At 44.7% G+C, this 13809-nt stretch overlaps 1 protein-coding gene across 1 annotated transcript in view; it reads left to right on the top strand.

Annotated features, from left to right (window-relative positions):
- Positions 1-13809, top strand: part of LOC143332068 (fibroblast growth factor receptor-like 1) — a 28867-nt gene that overhangs the window by 7138 nt on the left and 7920 nt on the right. Inside the window, exon 3 of the mRNA XM_076749325.1 lies at positions 10071-10343. Coding sequence (XP_076605440.1) covers positions 10071-10343 — 273 coding nt within the window. The remainder of the gene's footprint in view (positions 1-10070; positions 10344-13809) is intronic.

Here is a 13809-nt window from a genome sequence, read left to right as displayed (position 1 = left end):
GAGTTAGAGGCTTGGCAGATGGGGGCACTGCTCCATTCATACAGTAATTCTGTGTCTACATTGAATATTAGATAAACTGACTGTTGTTTTTGTTTATTTTTAGCCATGCTAGCGGCATGACTCTGGGGATGGCAATGTAGGGTCTGTCTGTGGGTCAGTAGGTCCTCCACTGTGGTCCAGACTGAAATATCTTCACTGCTATCGGATGGATATCCATGAAATTTTGTACAGACATTCACAGTTCCCACTGGACGTGATGATCCTCTGACTTTTCCTGTCGAGCCACAAGGAGGTTGACATTTGTAGTTTAGAACGAAATGTCTTGATCAATATTTCATGACAATCCATGGAGCAGGATTTGGTGCGTATATTTAAAGTCCCTAGAAATATCTCATGATCTGCTTTATTGATCGCACCAAATTTTTTATTCTTTGCAATTATTACAGCAACTATTGGTTGGACAGTCATGAAATTTTTATAATATAAGAATAATCATGCGGTACTATACAAAAAAGAATAATTTTAAACTGGCAGTTGTGGTGGCATTGCAGGAGGTACTTCACTCAATGATTAGTGACACAAAATACCATGTTCCCAATCAAAACTGACTCGTATGATTTATATAGTAGAGAACAAAAGCATATGAACAAAATCAAGCCCAAGCAAAAATCAAATCTTATTCTCTGTTTCTCTGGGTCCCTTTGAAAAAATTAAAATAAAAAAAAAAGATAATTACAAAAAATCTTCACAATCTATCACGTCACGTGTTTCATCCTCATCTTCTGACACCTCTTTTTCAAAAGCATCTTCAATGTCATTTTCCTCCCCTCTCCCCTCCTCATCAGTGTTATGGTCAAAGATATTATCCGAAGCTTCAGCCATTGTGCTGCCACAGAAATGAATTCAGAGACAGGCCTCAAAAAAGCTTTACATACAAGATCTGCGAGAAAGTTTAGCAAACAATGTTACAAACAGGTGTGGTTCCCACAGGAAAACAGTCAGACCGGGGATAGGTTTGGGATTTTAGACACACACACACACACACACACACACGCACACACACACACACACACACACACACACACACACACACACACACACACACACACACCTCTATTTTATACACTAATTGTAATCTTACCCATTCATTTTTAATGACTGGTCATTTCTGACCAGGAAGACCGAAGGTGTACGTAAGTTCAATAAAACATCAAAAACTGAATAAAAAAAAAATCTCAAAATTCATTTTGTGTGTTCATATGCCATGTGTGAACAAAGTCAAGGAACCTTATGACAAACAGTTGAAATTAACTGCATAATTTAGAGAGAGAAATTCTCAGTCAGTCATTGAACGCGAAGACAACAGGAGGGTTAAGGCATTTTTACATTTATTGGATATTTGGTAATAGGAAATAAGGAGATTCAGTGATGTAATAGAAGTGCTTGCAGCAGGACCTCTGTTCTGGTCATCAGCCGCCTGATTCATCTTTATAAAAGGACTGTGCAGCTCAGTGAGGACAGTTGATGAACAGAGAAAGAGACAGGCAGACTGGCAGACAGAGATGGATAGAGGGCAGTGACCTTTGTACAGCCGAGCAGTAAGGTGAACTGGGAAAGCACTGAACAAATTGTCACTGTGAAAGGGCGAGTACCACATCGTAATGACAGGCTCAACAGCTCCATGATGACAGATTGATTTCAGACAATATTCCTGGATTGTCAAGAGGCCCCATTGCTGTCAGTGAGAGCTTTGCCAGTTCCTCCACCCCCTCCGTCTGTCTCGTCTCTGTCTCACCCGCCTTTCTCTTTCCCTCACCCACTCCTCTACTACCCTCTCCCTCCCTCCCGCTCGGGTCTGAATCGCTCCATTCTGCCCAAACACTCCTGCTACATCGCAGTCTGTCATTGGCCTTCTCCTGAAAAGACCTTGTTGACAAAGGCGCTGGTGTAAAGCGCTTCCCAGTGTCATGGAGATTGGCTGATCCTCGGACTGTACGCCGGTGTAGGGTTCCTGCAGACGGAGAAATGAGGGGAGCTCAGCGCCAGGCTTGGCCATCATCATCATCATCATCACGCAGATGTGACCACAACACACACACACACACACACACACACACACACACTGGTCCGCCGGTGACAGCATGTCTGGCTCAAAACATTCTTGTTTACAGCCTCTGCCAGTCAGGAGAACATCAGACCAACTCAGAGCAACGGTGGCTCGACTTAATAAGACATCTGTATCTCATTCAGCACCTCCAGACTGGACTCCGACTGTGTCAACTGTACACAATGAGCCAAAAGCAGGTTGGATAGTTTTTTCCCGTTGTGGAATGCAGGAAGTTTGAAGGAAGAGGCATGCAGGGAGTGGCAGGATGCACCTCGCTGTTGACTGATGGAGGCCATGAAAAACATAAACAGAGCTCTTGTTATGTGGAGATGATGTTACAGGCTGCCAGGGTTTATTGTCCAGCCAGCAGGCTGTGGAGCAGTGGTTCCCAACGGTTTTGATGAAGCAGTGTCTGCTTGTGTCATCTGTTGCATACTGAATGTACAGTTCATGGGGCAGAGGGCCAACCACCAGCTACACATTCTCCATTGAAGATTGGACAGAAAGCTCTCAAGTGTGAAAGCTGGCATCAAATGCATGCCTGTGTTTGTACTTTATTTATTCTTTGATCTGATAATTTCTGATTTAATTACACGTTTCTGATTTAGGTTAACTTGTTCAGCTGCTTGTGTTACTCAACATTTAACATTTGAAAGTTTGGCGTTTTGAAAAAAAGCTTTTGCAAAAGAAAAGAAGTGTTTCTATTAAGGTACACATACTCACCATTAATCAGTTGCTTATTGGCATGTATAGTAGTAGCATATTGGCTCTTTATTAGTCTCTTATTAATGCCTTATTCTTGGGGTTGGGGGTTAAGATTATTAATGGTTAGTGTTCGCTTATTTAGATTGTCAAGCCGTGTACAACAACTTCCTTACTTCCTATCGATTAGCAGTAATTAGGAAGTTATTGAGGGTAAACTCTTGTAGTAGTTGTAGAATATGGTAATGCAGAGTAAGGCATTAATAAGTGTTTTATAATGACTAATAAAGAGCCAATGTGCGACAAATATTCATGCTAATAAGCAGCTAGTTAATGTGGTATATGTGTTCTTAATATAGATTTTTAGTGGAAATGTTTTATATTCTTCATAGTCAGGGCTTTAGTCTTTATCAGCCTTTGTTGTCTGTGACATGAGGACTGCATTTTAGCGACATGCAGATTAATCCGAGTCTTTTTCCCTCAAAACCTTTCTATCTGCATGCGTTTGTGGGAGAGAATAAGAGACAATACACAGGCGGTCCGGAGCAGCCGAAACATGTGTGAGCGTCCACACAATGTCCCTTTCAGTGCCAAGTGGTCGGCCCATCTCCAAACATATGAGACAGACAGTAATAAACAGGTGCTCTTTGGTGCCCTGCTCTGCTCTGGAGAGAGAGAGGTCTGTTTGAGTGTGTCATGTGGCTGAGGCTGAGCCCGGGCCAGGGAGTGGGGTGTGAGATTGTTGGGATTCCTGGTTACTGCCGCCTGGGCCCACCTAATCCCCCTTCACTCCCCCATGCAGCCCTCCTCTCCTTATGAGCTGTGTGTTAAAGGAGGCCTCTCTGCCATCTTAGCCTCTGCTCCCCGCCACTCTCTAAATCAGCCCTCCTCTCTTTAACCCTCACCCTCTCTCCTTGGCTTGTTTTTTTTTTTTTATTTCTCTCCCCTCCTCTGACCCCTCTTTCTCTGTCTCTGTCTGTCACTCTATCTGGCCTTTCTCTCCCTTCCCAGCCTCCCTGCTGTTGCCTCTCCCCTGATAAGTGGCCCTAAGCACACACTCAGCCCCTGTGTGTGCACCGGGCCTTAGCCTAATGGAGTGAGATAAAGCGACTAGAGTGCCACTCACTGCGCGCCTCTCTATGACAGGACCAGCGAATTACTGACTCACATCTGCGTGAAAAGTTATGCTACTGAATAAGTGTTTTCTATACACCAAGAATATTTCAGAAAACATGTTTTTGTATGCACCATTCCCTCAAAAAGATAATGACTGACTGAACGCTGGATGCTTTTTTGTGTGCTTATATTTGATTGAAAAGTCACAGACCAAGTATTTAATATATCTCTCAATAATTGTATTTATTTTATTTTATTTTTGGCATTTTTATTGAGAGAATAGAATAAAGGTTAAACAGTTTATGATCCTATACTGGACCACCCCTCCTTTAATAAGTAATATTGATAGTAATAACCCAAAACAGTGACAACTTTCAACAGAAAGTAGCCAGCTCTCTGTACAGTGGGAGAGCAGGTAAAGCATCGGAAAAGCAGCCTGTAAACTGTTCCAGTAATAAGACAAAATGGCCACTCCAAAAACATGATATGAAAGACCTCTATTAATTCAACTTTCCATAAGGACTCGGTGCTTTCCCTGGCTTGTGGAAGTACGGAAAAGTATGGAGTCCATATGGAAAATCCTTAAGCTGAATTAAAAAGGGCTTTTCATACAATCAAAGTGTCGATAAGTTATAGGATGGAGGATTTCTGCCGGGAAATTTGTCAGTTATCCAGCTGGATCCTGCTGTCTCGTGATGATGATAATGAAACAACAGCCACGCATACTTAACTTTTGCCTGAAGGTTTATGGACAAACAAACAAATATTTGTGTCCAACTGATTTATTTTGGGTTGGATTTTTGTGTCACTGCAGCTACAGATGATGGTAGTAAGTGAACAATACACACACACACACACACACACGCGCTGCTTTCCTCTGACAGAGGCAGCTGGGGCCGGGAGAAAGCAGTCAAGTTTAATGAAATATAGCAGCTTAGAGTTCAAAGGCTCCGCAGTAGGGCCTGTTAAGGGTAGGCCGCGTGATGGAAATGTTTCCAGAAGCTTTATGACGCTGGAGTAATTTCTCTCCTGTTCTTGTGATGAGGGGTCGGCAGGAGCTTGTTGTTCTGGAGCCATTAGTGGAGGAAGCAGACGCAGATTCGCTGCAGACAGGCGGCCGCGTTATCCCAGTGACTCTGCTTTAATCAGACAGATTGACTGGAGCATCTTATTCTCTTTACCGCTTTCTTTTTATTCCACCCCCTCCTGCTGTTTCTCTAGTCCCTCATGTCACCCAATAGCTCCTCCTGCACCATTCCCACCACCGAAGCAGTTGCTATTCAGCCAACATCAGATGGTGCCGAAGAAAGAGCCATTGTCCCGACTGGTCTTACCCCGCTCTTATCTATTGATTGGAAAGCCGAGAGGAGAAAATAACGGGTATTGATTACCACACTGGGTGAAGCTGCTGGGCAGGACGTCTGGAGGGGTAAGAAAAGACGGCATTCTTCACCCTCCACTGCCCCGCTGCTGTCAGAACAGCCTCCGCGGCCACTCCACATATCCAGTCCCCTTTCACCCCGTCGCTGCCCCTCCTCCTACCCCCCTCACCTCACCTCCTTTCTTGGCTTGCCAAGGTGGCTCTCCCCCTCTCTTTCCCTCTCACTGTTTTATGCCGATTTTTATCTCTGCTTGTGAAATGTATAGCGCAGCAGCAAGCTCTGAACAGAAGCTCCGGCCTTTCACACACTCCCTGAGCTGCGGTGTCTGCCTCACCTTTCGCCGTCACCCGGCCCCTCTGGTCTCAAGTAGAGTCACCGGCTCTGGATTTAGTTTCTACCTTTCATGTTGTGTTTTTTTTTGTGCATTTTTTTTTCTTCTCTCTCATGTCCCTTGAACTCGATTTGCTCTTTTCCATCCATTTTGTTATATTTTTGCATTATACAAGTGCTCCCGAGGTTTTAAGAGATGCATGATAGAGTATTTCCCTGGAAGCACAGGCTCCATTAAACTTCCTCTCTTGTGTTCGAGGTCTGTCTGCTCTTGTACGGTCTGCTGAGCTAACACAGTGCTGCTGAGTAGGAGGAAGCATTCTCTTGCTTCTGTCTGCCTCTCTGCCTCTTATCCTTTAAGTAAATACTGCATATTGAAGACACATTCACTCAGATCAGTGTTTATCTAAGTAATGAATCACTTCAGTCTGGCAGCGTGCAAAAGCCTTTTGATGCGCAAGAAATTCAAGCAGTTGGCTGAAGATTAAGGGCCAAATCCTTTTTATTAGAAGATGTTTACAGTGTTCTTTGAATAACTATATCCTGTATTGGGCAGACGGTGTTGCGTGCATTATCAAGTTGTTCTCACTGTGGTTGGTTAAGTTCCAGGTGTTCGCTATTGGAGCGGCTGTCAGCAGCCAAGCCAACCCTTTATTGACATGTTTGCAATGGCTAGAAAGACCAAAGCACTTTGTATGGGGGGAAAATGCATGTCAACATCATTACAAATCCACAGGTGTTTTGTAAAAGAGAAAATAAATGAGGAGAGAGGTAGCAGCACATCTGAACATTGCTCAAGTCTGGCAGCCTTTGTAGTTTGTACTTTTTTTTTTTTTCCTGTGCTCCTCTCTCCTAACTTATTTCCCTCTGCAGATGCCTGCCCATCAGATCAGGTCATTTACCCGCTCACAAGGTTTCGTAAAAATGGCTATATTTAGTCTGAATCACAAGAATGCCTCTTATTGAATGTGCCCCTTTCTCTTAAAATAATCCATCACCAAATTGAGCAAAGAAAAACAGAGCTAATTCTGAGAGTCGCCAGGCCTCCTCCTCCTCCTCCTCCTCTTCCTGCGCTATGAAAGATTCCATTCACACATGGGGCTCGGCTATAATAAGGAGCGCCGTACCGACGCTGCAATATGGGAAAGCCCATATGGTCATGTGTATCATTTTCCATTTAGAGAGCAGCTAACAATTCTAACAATTTGAGTAAACACTCGCCAGTCTGTCATATATCTGGCGGATTCCCATTCATCACAGCCTCTGTAGAGGACCACAATGCTTAGTTCAGCAACCTGGAGAGAGTCTCAGAAGGCTGACGCTAAAACAGCAGAGAAAAGTGCAGCTATTCCACCTCCAGTCCAGAGTGATTACGTGTTCGAGTCATACATCTTGAACTATGTATCTTACAGTCAAGGAGATAATGCAATAATTACCCTTTTCTCAGAATTTGACTCTTTTACAGAGGGCCTCTGTGTGGTAGTTTCAAAGCTTTGAACTCCAAGGTTAAGAGAAACTGTCCTTGAGAGGGAGGAGAAGGAGGTGGAGGAGTCCCTGTTGAAGAAAGGATGGTGGTCATGCACACAGCGCAAATAGTTATTAAGTTATTCAGACGATGTCCTTGATTTCAACACTTCTTCATGCCTTGTTTTTCAAAAGAACTTCAAAAGGTTTTTTCAATAGCGGAGATGGAGGGAGGAAATCATTTGTTGCACATTCCTTGCGTTCGGAGCGCCAGCCAAAGCTTTCTAGTTTATTAAGCCAAAAAGCTCGGGAGCTGGAGTCGTGTTGAATAACCCAAGTTCAGGATCACATAGAGCTTTATCACAGTTAAAGGAACGATTAGACAGTTTGGGGATTATGCTTTGTTTAATCAGTTTAAACATGGTGTTAAAAATTAGACATTGTGGTTTCATGGTGGGTGATGTGCTGGTGGACATGTTTTACTTCATTTGGACAGAGCTAGCTAGCAGTTTGCACTCTTTGTGCAAAACTAAGCTAACCAGCTACTTGATGTAGCCTTATGATCAGCGTGCAGAAATAAAGAGTGGTTTCAATCTTCTTCCAAAATAAAATTTCTACTTAACTTAGGGAAACTAGCCAAAGTTTCACTGCACTTCCAACATAAAGCCACCTTATCACATAAATGGAAAAAAAAAAAAAACAGTCAGAAGCTTAAAAAGTGTGAAGAGGGATCCTCCACTTGAAGGCTTGCTGTGTTAAAGGTGTTGCAAACATCACTGCAGAGAGGTTTTGCAGTGCACCGTTGTATATTTTTATGAATGGAAAAGAACATTCAGATGTTCACTGTCTCTTTTTATTTTCTTGACATGTAACTCTGAAGAAACGTCCCTCCAGCTTTCAGAAAACCTTTGTTTGGCAGCAGCAGTACCTATACTGGGTCAGTGTGTTTTGACACTTTGCTTCAGCTGAACCTTTGACATAAGTCAGGCCTTGTTTTTGTACATCATTCCCCTGCATTAATCCAGACAGAACACATGGTTGAGTGGCTGTCAGGGCCATAGCTCAGATGAGATAACTGAAGCCTATTTGTTCAAGATTTGGTAGAAATGTATTCGTGTTTTTACAAGGCAGTTCAGTCTTTCAGAATGAACTCGGTCCATGTGAGCGGCCACAGCACCCAGCCAACGCTGTGACCTGTTTGTGGTCTTGAAGCGAAGTCCGCGGAGTAAGAAATGGAACAGTGAGTGCCTCTGTTCCGCTTTCTTGGTAGCAGAGGAGTGAGATATGGGCCAGCTGACAACAGCCAAAAAAACTGTGGTCGCGTTTTCTCCACAGACATAAACAATGACACTTCCAATTTCCTGTGCATGCTGTGGACCAGGAAGGGCCATCCACAGAGAGGAAGGAAAAGTCGAAGAGTGTGTGTGTGTGTGTGTGTGTGTGTGTGTGTGTGTGTGTGTGTGTGTGTGTGTGTGTGTGTGTGTGTGTGTGTGTGTATGTGCGTGTGTGTGACATGGAAACAAAAAAGGAAGGAGGTTTCATCGGTTTTACGCTCACAAGTTTCACTTTTTTTCCGCTGAGTTTTGTGGCATGACTTATAAACCATTATATGTCTTCTTTTTTTTTTCGAAAACATAAGTGAGTTCAGCATTTTTAGCGCCAGAGGTCAACGACCCAGCAGTCCAGATGTTGTGCCTGCACCTGAGATCCATGTGTTGGCAACCTGATGGATAAAACGGCCAGATGGAGTTACCTGTGTCACCTTCCCCCCTCTCGCACCTCCATCAGTATAATGAACTTCTTGTTTACCATATGTGTGAAATGCACTAAAGGAATGTGACTGTGTGTGTGCTTGAGCGTGTGTATATGTGTTTGGGAGAGGCCATGTGTACTTACCCTCCCCATTGTTTTTACTGCTACCAGACCGGCCATTTGTTCTGGGGCACAGACTGTGCTCTGTGTACTTTTGAGGGCTGTTGCAGCTATAGGGTTTGGTTGCATTTCCTCTCCTTCGTCCCCCCAATCTCCTGTTTCTCTCCGGTGTCTAGTCTGCTTAGCGGTTCGGGGTTTTGTTTAGTTTTAGTCGGGGGGTTAGATGAACGCCTGGTGCTGTGCGAGCAGCGGTGCAGGCCTCCTAACACCATCACAGGGTGTTTCGGCCCGCTCCACTTCACCAGATCTGAGGGAGCAGACCTGAGCCAATTAAGAGCAGGGAGAACAGGCTGCTGTCCGTCTCACTGCGGCCCGCCCCCCTCATCGCTTTGATCTCTTGCACGCAAAACGAGAGCCAGAACACTTCACCCTCTCTGTGCAGGCAGTGGACGACAGGGCTTGTCCAATTATTACAATCTGGTTTCGACATTTCTGGGTAATCAGACGAAAAGATGACAAATTACCTCTATCTCATTCCATCTGCCCACATCCGAGCTGGTTTTTAGGGCTGTGTTTGGCCAGGGAACTCAGGATTCAGACATTTTATTTGCTGATTCCAGTACATGCTAAGCAGCCCACTGTGATGCTCTAAAATGTCTTTGCATTGTCATTTGGTGAGTAAACCCTTTCAATTCAGTGGTTAAACTAAAGGTTTTGAAATTGTTGAAGCTCAGTAGGTGATGTGAGCTTCCACCAATCTCCATATTTCCTCATGTTTGGTGGAGGGTTTGCAAAGATGATAACAGGAGAAGAAAGATGATTAAAACCAAAAATTTCTATATCAAAAGGGAACACCCCCCTTCACCGACATGGCATTATTTGAGTCAAAAGGTCAAAGTCGCTGTCAGTCACTGGTGATGATGATGATGGTGTTTCATTGTTTGTTTCATCTTGACAAGAATAAAACTGTGGGGAATCTTTACACTTTTGATGCTTTTGAAACCAGAAACCCATTTTCAACGCTTTGCTTTTGAAAAACCATAGTAAGGAAAATTGTTTTCACTGAATTCCCGCATGTTGTGTTTGTGTGTCCTCAGGACCTCCACGGGTGTCTGAGAAGGTCGCTCACAGACAGTCAGCCCGGCTCGGGACCGCCATTAAGCTGGCGTGTCCAGTGGAAGGAGACCCTCCGCCCCTCATAATGTGGACCAAAGATGGGCGCAACATTCACAGCGGCTGGATCCGTTTCCGTATCCTTCGCATGGGCCTGAAGATCAAGGAGGTGGAGGCAGATGACACGGGGACCTACATCTGCAAAGCCACCAACGGTTTTGGTAGTGTCAACGTCAACTATACCCTCATCGTCATCGGTGAGTGCGGACAGAGTTGTATGCTTCACCTTTAATAGTTTGTATAACCTGTTGCTCTGCAGGTTTGTGAGGTTAGATCATTGAGGTTTGTGATATGTGTCACTCTTGTTAAAAACCCAAGCTCATCTGAGCATCTTTAAAACATGAAGTCACCTGACTGCTAACTGAAACCAGAGACCATGGCCGAGAGCCAGTCTCCTGATTTGTACGATCAGAGCGAATCATCCTCTGCTGTGATATCTTGGAACCGTATATCTAACCCTTTTCTGCAGTCAAAATCTCACCACAGTTCAAATGTTAAGAGACAGCATCACTCAGAGGTCGAGGTCTAAAACAAGTGGATTTATGGAGGTTTAGTGGTTGATCCTCTCATCTATTGTATGTGTTACAGCCCCTACCTCTCTCTGCCCAAAGTCAACAGCGGCGCGGGATATTGTTTCATACCCCTTCATCCTCTGTGACTCAATTGGATCTCAAACTCTTCCTTTTCCTTAGGCTACACTCTGTAGAGGCAGGAGGTCTGCAGCTCTGCAATAAGAAACACATTCAGTGTAATAGTGCCGGTTTGTCTTCAGACTCTCGCACAGCTCTTGAATGGGGCCTGTAGGATTAAGCACAGTCTGACTGAGTGTGTGACTGTGTGCGTGTGCATACAGTGCATTTCCTCTGTGCGAGAGCAGAGCATGATGAATGAGCGGAGCGGAGCGTGAAGGTTGTGTTTAGTCTAATTACTCTAAGATGCCTAATTAGGGCCAGAGCCTGCGCTCTCTCTCTCTGGTGGAGGGAGCTGCTGCATGGTCTTCTGACAGCCGGACTTCAGAGGAAGAGCCATAATCAGGCAGATGTGGAAAACACAGAGCACTTCAGAAAATGGTGCTTTTTGTTGCAAATCATTCTCATGAGTTGGGAATAGACGGGACCAAAGTTTATTTTAGGGTCCCCCTCAATATGAAGTTGCCAGTGAGTTCAAAGAGAGGGTGTCTGCTGATTGTGCTAAAATGAAAGGTTGGAGATTGAGGCACCGAGCCAGCTATAATGTCAAGGTTCATGCTACAGTTGTGCTGTATAGTATCAAAGTCAGACGTGGCTATGTCTCTGTCTGCACTGCAATTAAAGGACACGCTGAGTTTTTACACGCACTGAACACTTCTTTGTGAAACACGTTCAGAATCAGCCATGTGATGGATAACAACCAGCGTGTCACCGTAGGTTTGTTTTAAGGCTCTGTTGATCGGACGCTGTCATAATTCTTGGTACATTTTGATGTGATGGATTAAGTCTTTTTAATGTTTTTCCACAAAGCAAATGTAGATTCTTTCAAGTTGTAACAGAAGAGTTCCTACGGGTGATGCTCACCCCTTTGTGAAACACGTGATTGATTGATGTGCTCAGCAGCACTTTGCAAAACCGACAGCAGACACAGCTCATTTGAAAATCGTTGCATTCTCTTTTTATTTATGTTTACACAGTGTCCCAACCTTTTCTTGGAATCGGGGTTGTAGCTGAAGCAACGGTCGAAATACAAATGCTGAAATAAGTGGAATGAGCAGTTAAAATGGAAGTGCTGAAAGAAGTCAAAGATTCAGATGAAGTTCAAGCAATGAAAGTGGTTGAAATATTTCTCTGACCGCTGGACTTTGTCTCAGCAATTGAGCCAAATACTGTACTAGCATGTGTAATTTATTTTTATTTTTAAATACTGATATAAAGCTGAGCGATCCAGAATGATAGTTTTGATCAATCAAAGTGAACCTACACTCACACACATACAGGAGACACCCACACGCAATTAGCCAATTCATCTTGGTGATAGATAGCAAGTTTTTCCCCTGTGGTGTGTTTATGTGACAGATCATTTGTCTGCCTTGGCCTCTGCTGCAGTGCGACTGAGTGAGAACGAAGACGTCAATGAAAACAGTTTAAGGCTGCCGTGATGAAGCTGGCAGGGATCGCTGGGAGATCAGTGCAACCTGACTGCATGCGTTGCTCGACTCCCACTCGGTGATTACTTTAGGAAAAAATACCATTGGAAGTTCAATCACAAGTCTTTCTTGGAAGCATGTTTCCCTGAGATTTTTATCAGCCGTGTTTTTGCCCTTTATGGAGTTACCTAGAGACTTTCTGGCCTGACTCTTAATCCTGATCTGGTTTGTTCCACTTCCTACTTGTCCTCTGGTGGTAGTGAGCGCGGGACAGACTGACTCTAGATACTAAATGGCCAGTCTGCATCTCACAAGAAACCCCCCCCCCCTTCCCCTCTTTCTGCTCCCTTGTCTGTCATCCCATTAGGCTCTGGCAGGCCATCACCACAGCGTTTGTTTTTATAGGTAATTGTTCCATCAGTGCTGCGTTGCATTCTGGGTGCTTTTTTTATGCCACAAAGATTAGGGGGCCTCATTGTCAAAATACTTCCAGGATTGAAGTAAGCTTAAAACAGCCAAACACTGTGCAATTATCATGAGCAACACTTTCCATCAACGTTGAATCGCCTAATTGTTAGCCGTTTTAATTTAGCTGTGTGCAGTTAACCGTAGCGACCTGCTGGGAGGCCTGTTATGTTGCTCATGAAGATCAGAGGAGAGATTATTTATTTGAGATACTGTAAATGAGGGGTAGCTCCCAGCATCGCTCCGCATACAGTATCCATCATGTCAGTTTATTATTTTTACTGGATCACAGAGGAGAAAAGCAAGAGAAGCAACCGCGGTCGGTTATAGTGCCGGTCAGGGGAGAAGGGTCGACGAAATCCTGGCAGCTGCTCAAGTTCAAGGCCCAATGTGGGGAGCATAACTTTTTAAACATTGCCTGGGACCCAGCAGAGAGGCCGAGCAGAAGAGAGCCAGTAAGATAAAGAGACAGCAAAGACGTGGGGAGAGATTGGAGGTGAGGAGAGTGAGGGGCTTTGCACGGTGATGTAAGGGGGGGGGGGGGGTTCCACTGCGGCTGGAGAGATATCCCTCCTCCCATCTGCCAGCGGACAGCCTGTCCTCCCCTGAGCTATCTGAAGAATCTGGTCAGTCAGTGCAACATGGCGCCTCCTCAATCCCTCCAGCTGGCTGTTTGGGCCTTGTTTGGGGTGGTCTCTTGACAACTGGCCCCCATCACCTCCCAGCACCCCCACCAGGATAGACCAACGTATGCAGCAGCCTCTCTGTCCTCAGCTGCTCAGGCTACAGCGGGCTTCGTATTAACATTAACATGGGATTGTCATATTAACATTGACAGCATTGGGTTGTAATGTTTATGTCTGCACAGATAATATATTACAGGGCTAATACAGCGCTGGCAGCGCTCATAATGTCTACATGGAGATGTTGGCTCTCGCAGCACATTTTTCATTTCGCTCCCCTCTGGAGACGTTGTCAGGCCAACTGTTGGATAAACTTGCCCCGTGTGTGACTGATCACATGTGGTAGCTGTTTGGAGATTTCCAGAGAGTGATGCAAGGCCACTGCGCATAACTTTC

This window comes from Chaetodon auriga, chromosome 14 (assembly GCF_051107435.1).
Source record: "Chaetodon auriga isolate fChaAug3 chromosome 14, fChaAug3.hap1, whole genome shotgun sequence".
Lineage (NCBI taxonomy): Eukaryota > Metazoa > Chordata > Actinopteri > Chaetodontiformes > Chaetodontidae > Chaetodon > Chaetodon auriga.
This window is presented reverse-complemented; position numbering and strand designations above follow the sequence as displayed.